The sequence below is a fragment of the Rhinolophus ferrumequinum genome, chromosome 6 (assembly GCF_004115265.2).
Source record: "Rhinolophus ferrumequinum isolate MPI-CBG mRhiFer1 chromosome 6, mRhiFer1_v1.p, whole genome shotgun sequence".
NCBI lineage: Eukaryota > Metazoa > Chordata > Mammalia > Chiroptera > Rhinolophidae > Rhinolophus > Rhinolophus ferrumequinum.
Window position 1 is genome coordinate 45,574,772 of NC_046289.1, and position 14,081 is coordinate 45,588,852.

Sequence of the window (14,081 nt, forward strand, 5' to 3'; positions counted from 1 at the left end):
GTGTCTTGTGATTGGGAGATCCTGGCTCTTGAGAAGAAAACTCTAAGGCCAATCTTACAAATACGTTTTCAGTTATTTCTGCAGTCTTCAAGCTGAACATGAGGCATTGGTATTGCCATTTAGGCCAATTCCTTAACATCTTAACAGGCATGATAATAATAATAGTAGACCATTAGATCTAAATAATAGTGGAGAAAAGATGTAACAGTAATTTTTTTATTATATACTATTCAAATTCGTTTTGCATTTTTGTAGAGAAATTGTATATCTACATATTTTTTAAACTTTTAGTTACTGTTTCTATTTGTAGGTAAAACTCTGCTGGCACAAACTCTAGCTAAATGCCTTGATGTCCCCTTTGCTATCTGTGACTGTACGACTTTGACTCAGGCTGGATATGTAGGTGAAGATATTGAATCTGTGATTGCCAAACTGCTCCAAGATGCCAATTATAGTGTAGAAAAAGCACAACAAGGTATGTTTTCAGCATAGCTGTCTGTCCCCAGATGTAGTCTGTTGGGGAAGCAGTAATATTAAGAGCTAAAGTAATTCTTATTTTGAATCAAGGAGTAAAACTATATAGAAGGTATGTTAAACGTTTTCTAGCATAGTGACTAAAGGCCGCAAAGTTTGCTGTGCCTTATTGTCATTAGATGACTACTAGGGTGAAAACAGGCCAAACTACTATTCCATTAGATCCTTAATACTATCATTGCTTTTCCTGTTCTGACTGCTCTCCAGACTCCTGGGGTGGGGTGGGGGAGGGGCAAGGACAAGGGCAAGAGAAACAGATTAGCCTATTGACTTACAGGATGTCATAGATGCTGCATTTCTCCTTTCCCCATCTTTCATCTGTCTTTTGTTTACATGTAGAGCTTGATAGCTTCCTGTCCAAATTCTTTTAAGACAAGAATATAGTTGAGAAAAAGTAAGCCAGAGTCTTGCTAGCACTGCTTGTACCTCCTGCTTCCACACTGCACCTGCATTTTAGCTCCTAGAATAAAGAACCTGAAAACATTAGTGGGTAGATAACTATTTTCAGAGAGAAGTAGTTATTACACCCAAGTGATACTCTATAAAATAAATTATAAAACATTTGCATAAAATTTTGAATGGGAGCGAGACAATGTATTTTTATAATATTAAGCCATTGAATATATTAAGTGTGAAAGCTTGAATAACTTTGCTCTCTGCCTACCTAGTCTTTTAAAGTTGAGGTTATCTTGTGTGTATTTTTTTCATATTATAAATAGAATCCTCCTTAAATTATAGGAATTGTCTTTCTGGATGAAGTAGATAAGATTGGCAGTGTGCCAGGCATTCATCAGTTACGGGATGTAGGTGGAGAAGGCGTTCAGCAAGTAAGCAGTTGAATATTTTGTTCAAGCCCACTAAAAGGAAGGGAATACATCAACCTCCCAATATTGTACGTTTGGTTTCACATTCAATTAGATTTTGTTTTGTTTATTTCTCCCACCCCCAGACTCCACATACCATTTTAAAGTAGTTTAAATCCTAAGAGAAAGCTATTGGCGATTTTAAATACCAAATTACCTTTCTTAGGAAACTAAAAATATTTTAAAGAACAGAAAAAAATAAAATTTCATTTTTCTTAATTTTATTCCTCAAAGGCCCAGTTAAACATTTCTAGAGGACTCTTGAAGACAAGTTCTGGTTCTACCTAGACATAAATGAACTATGTACATGTGTCTTATTCTTTTCGCTTTGTTAGAAGATAGGGTAAAATAGTGTTTCATTCCTTGTAGAGTCATAATTGAAATTATAATGATATATTGGTCACCTTGACCTTTTACTGTTAACTAATTATGACATAAACTACAGGGTAAGGAAAATTGCTTTCTTTTTTTTACTAAGACATAGAGAGATGCAATCATACTTACAAAATGTGCTGAATAATTTTTTTTATAAAGGCATCTCAAAATACAGGTTTTCTCAAAGTTTAATACTAGGAGTAGAATAGAATTTTAATTTATATGAAAGACAAATCTCCAACTATTTTCAGATTTTGAATGTTCCCACAATGGTTGGGTACCATCTTACATAGTCATAATTCTGTCTTTATGTCAGAATTATGTTTTTACCATCAAAAACAACCTCTCAGATTGACTGTTTCCTGAATGTATTAGGAGTCCTGTAGCTATTCTAAATAAATTTATGAATTATTAATATGATAGTGCATTGGATTTTCATGTAGAAATGTGGGAGTTTTCTTCAGTTATGCTCATTGATCATAACCACATATTATTTTCCCCATTGAATCTCATTATCTAAAGTATAATAAATGATACACTTATGTGATGATGCTATAAATCATTCATTCTTTATTTAGGGCTTATTAAAACTACTAGAAGGGACGATAGTCAACGTTCCCGAAAAGAATTCCCGCAAGCTACGTGGAGAAACGGTACAAGTTGATACAACAAATATCCTGTTTGTTGCATCTGGTGCTTTCAATGGTTTAGACAGAATCATCAGCAGGAGGAAAAATGAAAAGGTAAGTTTTTCTGATGGGTTACTGGGATGGAGAGCATTTGAAGTTATAGAGGATGGATGCTCTGTTTCTGTTCTCATAACTTTGGCTGCCAGTTGTGGATTTTTAAGTTAGGCTTTCTTAGTGCATACCAAAAATATATTTCTAGTTATTTTTTAAATTTCAGAGTAGTAAATTGGAAGGTTTCTGAATATCATCTATATATGGGCATTTTTAAAGTATAACTTCATGATTTCAATTTTATATTTTATCTAAGGAGTTCTTTTATTATTTGAGGTAGGTACTGTATTAGTAAAATTTCTATTCATTCCTCTTGCCCAATTCACTGGAGCTCAATAAAGAGCTTGTCTCCATTGCCCCTGCCTATAAAGTCTCTCAAAGGTCACTGCGAACATTCACAAACAGAGGGGAAAAGTTTGGGGTTTGGAGGAAGGGTTGTGAATCCCATAGTTTTATAGATGTTTTTTAAACATTCTTATAAGCCTCGATTTTAACTGGAACTTTTTTCTTCATATCCTCAAGGTACATGCCCAGTACCTATTTGTTGACTGATTACAATGAAATGTAATGTCAAGATAGAAGCCCAAAACATACCTGTGTTTTCCATGTTTTTGTGTTTTGCTTAATAGCTACCCCCATATGGTCCCTTTTGTATAACATAATATTCTACCTAAAAGAATAGATCAGCTCATTGCTATATTGCTTGCTTTTAGTCTCCTTAGCCTTGCATGCACTAGTTTAGTAGTAATAAAAATACGCTGCTAATGGGACAGTTGCCTGTGATAGTTCCTTTATATAGACTAGATGAGAAGCTCCCATACAAATCCTAACAGAGTCACGTAATGCTGTTATTCCTCAGTACCAAGCCTTATTCATCATGGATAAGGTTATATTTTTATTTTTCATATTAGTTAATTTATGGGTGTTTTTCTTTTTTTTGCTTTTGAAATTCTGTATATATTAGCCTAACAAATTAGAAAGAAGAAATTATTTCTGTGTGTGTATATGTGTGAAACAGAGAGAGGAGTAGATAACTTTATTTTTGAAATTCTGTAACCAAAGGCAGGGAACATTTTCTGATATTTATAATAATTCCAAAAAGAATTTGAAGCTAGAAACATGTAGAAAAGAATAGTTAAAAATAATGTCAGAAAAGCAATCAGAAATATGTAGAAGGAAGGTTTAGGTCATATGAGGTCTTCAGGAGAGACAAAGATTTAAAAAGTTTGCCATATAGATCTTTATGAAAAGGAGGCATAAGAGAATCTTGAACAGTGATTTTATAGAGGATTAAACTTGTCATGTGACTACTGTTTTTGATAACCTTCATTGAAAGCCAGGGGTACAGTATTAAATAATGTACCTGTATTCTAACCATATCAAACTGCTACAGTCCTAAGTTTTATTCCTCTTGCCCTGCTCATGCTCTCTACTGTTGCAGTCTAGTTGGCAAATACGTGTTCATCTTTTAAGACTCAGCCTGTTAAATGATCAGGCAGTTCCTCTTCTTGATCACCTCCTGCCTTCACTCCCCTGTATGTGCCTCTTGTCCTGCTTTCCCCGCCACTGTTTCCTGTGCAGTTGTCCTTCATTGCACATAGGATCCTTGAATACCTTCATGTGTTCTCACTCGAAGTAAGCTCTTTTAGAGTAAGGGCTGTCTTTGGGTTTATATCCCCAATGTTTTATAATATGCTTAATAAATGTTTATATAATAAATAGTATATATTTATTACTATATACCCTTATATATATGCTTAGTAAATTTTTAAATTATTGACTGAAAGGTAGCTTGCTTTCTGACACACTAACTGTCCATGTACACAGCTTAGTGAATCAGTGGAATTTTTTTTTTTTTAAGATATTATTGGGGAGGGGAAACAGGACTTTATTGGGGAACAGTGTGTACTTACAGGACTTTTTCCAAGTTAAGTTGTTTTCCTTTCAATCTTAGTTGTGGAGGGTGCCATTCAGCTTCAAGTTGTTGTCCTTTCAATCTTAATTGTGGAGGGCGCAGCTCAGCTCCTGGTCCAGTTGCTGTTGCTAGTTGCAGGGGGCGCAGCCCACCATGCCTTGCAGGAGTCGAAACAGGCAACCTTGTGGTTGAGAGGACGCGCTCCAACCAACTGAGCCATCCGGGAGCTCAGTGGCAGCTCAGCTCAAGGTGCTATGTTCAATCTTAGTTGCAGGGGGCGCAGCCCACCATACCTTGCGGGAGTCGAGGAATCGAACCGGCATCCTTGTGGTTGAGATTCTGTACTCCAACCAACTGAGCCATCTGGGAGCTCAGCAGCAGCTCAGCTCAAGGTGCCGTGTTCAATCTTAATTGCAGGGGACAGAGCCCACCATCCCTTGCGGGAGTCAAGGAATCGAACCAGCTACCTTGTGGTTGAGAGCGCACAGGCCCATACGGGAATCATACTGGCAGCCTTCGGCATTAGGAGCACGGAGCTCCAACCGCCTGAGCCACCGGGCCGGGCCCCTGATTTTTAACTTAAGCTATTTTCTCACACATCATGTGCTTCTCTTATATTTTTGACAAAAGCTATACTACATATCAAAATTAAACTTTCTGATAATTTCCAAGAGTATGGTGGTTCTTTTATATGGATTTAAGCAAGATCCGTACACCTTATATACCCACCCTTTTGCAGCAAAGTTAGCATTTTTGTTTGATGTCATCCTTATATGTTCTTTCTAAAATCTAATCTTAAAGTATTCTGATTCATAGGTTGAAGTATGCAACCACAAATCATGATTTTAATAGAATGCTTAGCAGTGACTAAGACACTTGTGGATAATTTTTTTGTAAGGCTGCTTTTCGATAGGCACTACTCCTATTTACAGTATTACAAAATTAATTTTGGTTACACAATGAATACTGTCTCTGTTTTCATAGTTCTTACACATTTTGGAAACCACACTAGTCTAGAGGTCTTTTAAAAACCCTGCAACATCATTATCTGAGTTCTAAGGGAGTTCCCTTCATAGTTCTTACTTATCTACTTTTACTACTAGGATTCATTCTTTGAGCATTAGTTGTTATATAGTGGTTAGGTTCTCATTTCTGAAAGCAGATAGACCTGAGTTCGAATCCTGACTTTACCATTTATAGCAATGAGAACTTGGTCAAGGTACTTAACCTTTCTAGGCCCATGTTTTTTATTTATAAAATGTGAATGATAATAGAAATTTCTCCTGTTGTAAAGATCACATGAGATATGCATGCAAAGTACTTGGTACAATGCAACTTCATTCTGCTATTTATAACATCTGTCTTTTCTTTGGCAGTATCTTGGATTTGGAACACCATCTAATCTGGGGAAAGGCAGAAGGGCTGCAGCTGCTGCAGACCTTGCTAATCGAAGTGGCGAATCAAATACTCACCAAGACATTGAAGAAAAAGATCGATTATTACGTCATGTAGAAGCCAGAGATCTCATTGAATTTGGCATGATTCCTGAGTTTGTGGGACGGTTGCCTGTGGTAGTTCCTTTGCATAGCCTAGACGAGAAAACACTTGTACAAATACTAACTGAACCACGTAATGCTGTCATTCCTCAGTACCAGGCCTTATTCAGCATGGATAAGGTTAGATTTTTATTTTTTATACTTAGTTACTTTATGAGTTTTTGCTAGTGAAACTGCATAAATTAGCATAAGAAATAAAAAAGCAATCCTGCTTTTCATTTGAAATACCAGCCTATTCCTCATTAAATATGGATCTCGGAATCAGGAAAGGTACATTTAGGATTTGGCTTTATTTTTTTTCCTAACTAAAATCATCATTGTAACTTAAAGTCCAAGGATATATATAGAAATTATTCCAGCAACCTACTGTCAACCCCTCAAACCAGACACACGGGATTATCCTTTCAGCCCTGACATCCTAAATGCATTTGTTGTGACGTACCGTGTGTACTTTTATATACTTTTTTCTATAAAGTTCTATTAGCTCTCACATGTACTCTTCTGCAGCTAGTAACCTGGAGGTCACTCAAGCCCTCATATCCAATCAGGTAGCAAATGTTTTGGGTTTTATGAACTTAGTGTCTCTTAAATATCAGTCCCATTCTCTCCATTGCCACTGCCACTACCTCAAGTCAGACTCCTTTATCATTCTTCACCTGGACCCATGCATTTGGTTTCTAATTGGTTTTCCTGTGTCAAGTCTCTCTGACCATCATCACCAAAATACCATTATTTTTCACTTTACTTTCAGAGTAGATCGTTTTTAAATTAGTGAGCACAGTGCCCAGTAAACAGATACTAAGTTTTTAATAAATATTTATTGAATGAATAAACACAAAGCTATTATTTACTCCCCTCCTTAAAATCCTTCAGTGGCCTTATGTAGATGCCCCCGCTTTGGTGTTCCCTTAGCACTGTGTGTGTACACTATGCTGTAACTGCTAGTTTGCTGATTTGTCACCAACCAATAGACACAGAGGGTGTCTAATTCATCATTCTGTCTCTTAATATATAAACACACAGGGGTTCAGTAAGTGTTGAATAAAGTCCTAGAAAGTCCATGTTCATCAAGGGAAAAAAACCTCTTCAAAGACTAAGGACAAGCTTGTAATTCATAATACTGATACCTTCTTATAGATTAATTGATAGAAACTAGTGGTGGTTCTTGAAGGCAAGGTTTTGAAAAACCATGAGATATAAAATACCTCAATTAAGTTTAACATTTTTCTAGGGGTAGAAATTAATAACCAAAAGTTGTTTAATACCAAGATCTTGTGAATTCTGTTGTTCCAAAGTAGTGGGATTTTTTTTTTTTTTTTTGGTATATTCTCAATAATTTGAACTCTACTATTTTGAAATGGTGGTAATTTAGAGACTCGTCTAAAGTTTTATCTTTGTTCTATAGGATAAGAGGGCTAGTAACACTCTTTAAAATACATGTTTTCTAGTAAGAAATTGATAGTCTAAAAGTACTTTCGTCTGAAAGGGAATAGAATCAGTCAAGACAAAGATTCTGGCCTTGTGTTTCTAAGTACATATTAGTGAATCAGTGTACTTAACCCTCTGGAACTTTTCTCTGTAAAGTCAGGGCATTGGTCCCTTCTTGTTCTAAAACCAAGAATGGTGGTGGGTAGTAATAGTTAATAGATCAAACGCTGTATGGTTATATTAGGAAACTATCACCAAGTATTATCTGAGTTCTCATTTCTTTTGAATATATTTGTAGTGCGAACTGAATGTTACAGAGGATGCTTTGAAAGCCATAGCCAGGTTGGCATTGGAACGAAAAACAGGCGCACGAGGCCTTCGGTCCATAATGGTAAGTTGCTATTATTATATAACAATTAGATTATTTCTTTATTTGAGTTTTGAGAATATGAAGCCTCCATGTTTTTCCTTTGGAAACATATCCAGAGAATTAATGGGCCAAGTGTTTTTGTGATTTTTTTTTATCACAGATTATATTTTTCTTCTTTCTAAAAAGAAACTTTAAGGTGTTTGCAACAAAGGACACACATAATATGATTAATGAAGTAGAGAAAATCAGGATCAAAGGAGGGAGAATTTCAGAAAATTCTACACAGGCCTTTTACCTAAGCCACAGAGTGCTTTCTCAGACCCATTGAAATACTCATTCTTCTTGTTTATTTGTTTGAAATTAAGTTGCAGATAGGATGACATTGCATCCCTAAATTCTCCAGTGTGATATGAACTCACTATTTTTTTATTTTGTAATAAGTCCTAAAGACTCAGCCTATTTTCAGCCACCTTAGATTTCTCTCCCTTACTGGCAAGGTCTGGCTAGACAATGCCAGTTTGCCTACATACTCCCAAAGCAAGTGCATGTTCCTATTCTCTTTTTAAGGATTTCACTACTTAAGTTACTTATCTCAATAGGACTTTTTTATTGGAACTACACTTGCATCACAGACAGTCTGAGGTTATACTCTGTAATGAAGACCTAGACTTCAGGTGTTACTGATTAAGGACAGATTTATATAAATATGCAAACTAGAATAGTAGGTGAGAGAGTTGACTTTTTAAAGGAAATCTGATGTGTTCAATCAGTATTTTTCTTAAAATGGAATATAATCCAGCCCCTACTTACAGGCTTAACTGGTTTTCTTTAGTAAACAACTTTAGATCTACAGCAGCACTTGAGACAAATGCTTATTTGAAGTCATTCAAAATTGAAGAGCTTGGTAGAGATGATTTAGGATCAAATAATTTTCAAAGTAAGGATTACCAGTTCACTTCCTTAGTTATAGAATATGCCAGGAATGCTTCTGTGAAACGTCTGAATCCAAAAGTATAGTCTTTTGTGTATGCATGGTGACCCACGTAGGTAGAGCTAATGTGTTTCCCCGAAAATAAGACCTAGCCGGACCATCAGCTCTAATGCATCTTTTGGAGCAAAAATTAATATGAAACCTGGTCTTATTTTACTATAATATAAGACCAAGTATAATATAATATAATATGGTATGGTATAATATGGTGTAATATAGTATAATATATAATAGTACAGCCTTCCTTATAGAATGACTTCTCTCTGAATTTAGTTGGAATCTGTTTTAAAATGAAGAATATAAAAGCTTTTACATTGACTTTTTCAACATTCAGTTCCTGGTGCATAATAGGAACTCAGTAGTATTTGCTGAGTTAATGACTTAAATTTGTGGCCTTTAGAATACAAGTATTTCGTGTGTAACTTCAGTTTTCCGTGTCATTCATTACTTTTTCTTTAGGAAAAGCTGTTACTAGAACCAATGTTCGAAGTCCCTAATTCTGATATTGTATGTGTGGAGGTTAACAAAGAAGTAGTAGAAGGAAAAAAGGAACCAGGATACATCCGGTAATGTGTATTGTCAAGCTAGAACACATCTAAAACTTGATATCAGCTCTTTATTTCTGTGGTTTGTTGGTCTTTCATAAAAATTGCATTAAAATCCTTATAATCATAAGGGAAGCAATCTCATAAATTTTCTGTAGAAAAATGCTCTAATTTTGGTTTACAAAATATTTTTTGAGTCTTTTTGAAAATTGATCTTCAAAATTAGCCTCCACTTTTTTCTCTTGAGGAAGAAGTATCAAAAGAGACATAGAAGTAATCCAAATGAAGAGATTTAAATGAACTTTGCTGCTAATTCTGTAATTTGTGAATGACTTGTTTCATGTCTTTCACAAGACCAAAACGTTATAAATTTTTGGTCTTGGGACATAATTTTTCTCTCATTTATATCATAACAATTGACAAATTTGACACATCTTTTACTGCTTTAATTTTATCTTTATTCCGAGGATCAGCAAACTTTCTTGTAAAGGGCTAGATAAATGTTTTAGGGCCATACTGTCTGTACTGCAGCTACTCACACTGCCCTCATAGCATGATAGCAGCCATAGACAATCTGTAAATGAATGACCATGTCTGTGTTCCAGGAAATCTTTATTTACAAAAACAGATGATGAGCCATATTTGGACTGTAGGCTATAGTTTACTGACTTGATCTATTCAATAAATATTTATTATACAATGCTTGACATTAATGTTACCTACACAAAAACTAGGTTTCTGATTTAACTGTCACAAGGCATGTTTTGTTTGCTTATGTTCTAAGGTATTTTGGAGGCAGTTGATTGGTTTTGAACAACCTTAGTTATTCATAGAGACAAAATTTTTTGTTTTTATTGTCTAATAACAATATATAAAGGAATTATAGTCTTTATTATAATTTTATAATTTTGACTCATTTGAGTCAAGTCAGATTTGCTCAGAAGCTGTCATCTTCTTTACCATAGACATATGTTAAATGTCAAGCATTTGAGTTGAAATAATAGACTCTAATTTTGGTGGAGAAATGGATTTTTTAAGCCTTCACAATTGAAGCCTTGTCAGTTTATCCCAGTAATATATTTGTTGGGGAAAATTACTTGCAGCTCTTGGTTGTGTGGTCTTAAGTCTTTCCCATATTTCACCACTAAGCAACCTTAATATTCAAAATACTCTTAATATTTTCTTTTTTTTGTCTGACTTTTCTAGTAAGGTCAACTAACTTACTGAGTCTAGAAATATTGTATTTATCCCTCATTTTTATTTAAAAAATAAAAAACTGATGGCTTTTCATTATAGGGCTCCAACAAAAGAGTCCTCTGAAGAGGAGTATGACTCTGGAGTTGAAGAAGAAGGATGGCCTCGCCAAGCAGATGCTGCAAACAGCTAAACTGTCAGATGTCTGTCCTGTATATAAAGCTCTTCCTTCTTGTGTTTAGGATCATAACTGTCTCTACAGTCTGACATTAAAAGCATTGGATCTATCTTGGATATCATACATGGTCAGAAGCCTTTAGGATAAAAATCAGATCATGTATATTAGGTAACATTACATTGATTTATATGGAGGACATTATGTGGACTTCAATGACATAATGTTCAGAAATAAAAATGTATATTATTTTGGTTCAGTTTTTTAAAAATATGCTTAAACAAAATTCTTAGGAGTTCTTTTAAGCAATGCAGATGTTGCAATGACTGGATTTTACAATAATGTTACTCTACAAATGGGAAAATAAATTCTTTAAAATTGAAGATTGGGATACCATTCTTTAGTTTAACCTTTTCTACCCATAGTTGTTTCCTGAAAGTATTAGAATTTTATTCATCTTAAAAATTGGAAAGAGTAGTTTACAAATAGTTAAAAATTTCATGGAAAATATACCCCAGAGAACCATATTTTAATGATTTGTTTAGCTGTATTCTTACTCTTACCTACTAATGCATGACACTAACTTCCCAATTGGTACTATAAAAAAGGCCATTCTCTTGCTGACTTGTCTGATTTATTTGCCATCTTTAATGCATTTTAGTATCATGAGTGAACAGATGGAATGGAAGTCTGCCTTATTAAAACTTCAGAAAAAGACTACACCTAATTCTAAAAGTAGCATGCAGCATCAGTCATGATAACAGCCATGTGCTGAGCTAAATAAAATATCCTAATATTGTGCACTTACCTAAAGTGCTCAGCTAGTCGTTTTTTTTTTTTTCAGGCTGGCTTTTGTCTAGTTCTTTGGCTTCGTAGAACATTAAAAACCTGTGCTTTGCTATCAGCAGAATTTAATGTGTTCACACTAAAATATAAGTTATTAATCTTCATTATGTAACAAAACTAAACTAGGGGCAATTTAGGGGGCTTAAAAATGAAAATTATTTGTTTTCATAAATACTAAAATATTTGGGTACCTTTTAGCTTTTTCTTTTCTTCTATAATGTTGATACAATTTACTATTCATTCAGTTCAAACTTACTTGAAATGGCTTAAATCAGATTACATAGAAGTATTTGTTTTTATTTTTTGGTTTATGGACTCTTGAGCTTTCCTTTAACCCCCTTCGTCTTAGGAAGATAACCATCAACTATTAGCAAATTCTAAATACTGTTGATGAAGAGTTGCGCTTTCTATGATGTAGTAAGAGATGTGAGATCGCTATTTATGGCTGAGGTAGGACCGGAAATGCACTTTCGCAGAGTTTTAAGCCTGGTTACTATAGTATGGAACAGATATCCTTCTTAGTCTCCCTAGCAATGGTTAAACTTTTTCTCAGGAAGCCTTTCATATTATAATTGTTCATTATCTTCCTCTATGGCATCATCATTTTCCTTTTTGTAGAGTGAAAATTGGAGTAGCTACTAAATATATTAAGGATAATCCTCCAGAAATGGACTGGGAGATGTTTTAGTCACAACAACTTACATTTGTTTTTGGAAGTTGTTAACAAAGCATAATCAATGTTTTTAAATCAAACACAACTGAGTATTAACTACAATTTGTATCTTGAAACTTACGTTTTGTCATTTGAATAAAACAAAAGGACTAAATGAAAGCCAGTGTGGTGGTGTGTCCATAATGCAGTGCCATTTTTAAAAGGACACAGATATGAACTGCTTTATTCTAATGATTGGTTAATCCTTGGCACTTTCACATCTAGTAAATTCTAATTGCAGATTTCACAGACAAAAGTCTGTTATTAAAGTTTATGTTAAATATTTATTGAAAATCCTTACTTAAATATTCTGCATGGGCCCCACACGAGGGACACGGACCAAGCTTTTCGTGAAGTTTACTAGTGTAGTAGGGGAAGCAAACACAGCATCAGTGCATTTTAATAATGTAAGTGAGGTAGATACCAGGTGTGGTGGCCTGAAAGGTAGTGGTCCAGATAGATATGGAACAAGTAGAAATTTTCCAGAAAGCAGTAATGAAAATTAGATCAAAATCTCAGAGATGTGAAACAACTACTAGGGAACTTTAGGAGTTGAGAAATATGCAGCAGATATGACTTCACGTTACTGCTCTGAGATGACCATTTACTACATTCTCTCTCCTCTCCATTCAACTGAGGACTTTGCCTCATATTTCACCGAGAAATGATCAGAAGATGGACGTCATCTTCCCATCATCAAATCTATAAATCTCCGTTTCAGCACCCAAACTTTTTTCTCCAGTTACAGCCGAAGAATCCCTCTTACCAAAACTCAGTCACTCTACATCATTATGAGGGGATCCCATCATCTTCTCATTCCTCAAGGCCTTTAGTTCTTTTGTTAGTATCTCTACTACATGAATATTCATCTCCTTCCTTGTGAATCAGTCCCAGCAGCACCTAGACACTGCCTATTTCCTGGCCTATAGCAAACGTCCCGTTTATTTTTCACTTGTCTTTCCGACTATACCATAAGTTTTACTAGGGTGAAGAACATGCCTGTTTTGTTGACTAAAAGCACCCACCATAGTACTTTGTATATTTGGTGCTCCATACACTTTGAAACAAATAATAGAATATCTCGTATGCCGAGTTAAGTTGTAATTTGATGCAGAAATCATTAAAAGAGTTTAAAGCAGAAAACTTGGACATAATTAGCTGTGTTTTAGATTGTTGGGAAGGGGAGGCTCTGAGGAAAATGGGGAAAAACATGACTAGAGGCCTATTCCTGGACATTTCTCCAACACTTGCCCGTCTATCTCTTACCTCATCACTTTCTTCCTGTCTTTCAGATCAATTCTCGGCATACAAACAAAACAGAACTTCCTGAGCCCATATCCCCTCCATAGTAAACTTTATTTATTTGTTTATTCACGCTTTAAAAATTTAAGTGTGTACCGTTGTATGAGTGAACAGATCAATGGAAAAAAAATGTAAATTCCAGAAATCCCAAATATATTTGGGAATTTAATATTGGAAATGGTGATACTTCAAATTAGGAAACGTATTCAATAAATGGTAATGACAACTGAGTACCTAGAAAATACCGTTATAGCCATACCTTAAATTTTTTAAAGAAAAACTGAAGCCTTTAAATATGTAGAGTATTACATAATACATAGGATACAAGTAAATATTATGTAGAGTATTACAAAGAATTTCTGAGAAATATGAGAGGTCCCTTGGGAAGCTGGGTCAGGCACTGATTGGTTCTTTTCATGGTATTGAAATGGACTCTTATCCAAGGGGTCATCCATTACTTTTGCTTTTGAAAGTAAAGATCTAATCCTGTTAAGATGAAAAGACAAGCTATCAATTGGGAGAAAATATTGGCACG

The 14,081-nt window shown here is 34.9% G+C and overlaps 1 protein-coding gene across 1 annotated transcript in view; it reads left to right on the forward strand.

Annotated features, from left to right (window-relative positions):
* Window positions 1-12,364, forward strand: part of CLPX (caseinolytic mitochondrial matrix peptidase chaperone subunit X) — a 34,507-nt gene extending 22,143 nt beyond the window's left edge. The window contains exons 8-14 of the mRNA XM_033108676.1: window positions 311-475; window positions 1,273-1,361; window positions 2,351-2,515; window positions 5,804-6,103; window positions 7,710-7,802; window positions 9,232-9,338; window positions 10,614-12,364. Coding sequence (XP_032964567.1) covers window positions 311-475; window positions 1,273-1,361; window positions 2,351-2,515; window positions 5,804-6,103; window positions 7,710-7,802; window positions 9,232-9,338; window positions 10,614-10,704 — 1,010 coding nt within the window. The 3' untranslated portion in view covers window positions 10,705-12,364. The remainder of the gene's footprint in view (window positions 1-310; window positions 476-1,272; window positions 1,362-2,350; window positions 2,516-5,803; window positions 6,104-7,709; window positions 7,803-9,231; window positions 9,339-10,613) is intronic.
* The last annotated feature ends 1,717 nt before the right edge of the window (window positions 12,365-14,081 follow it).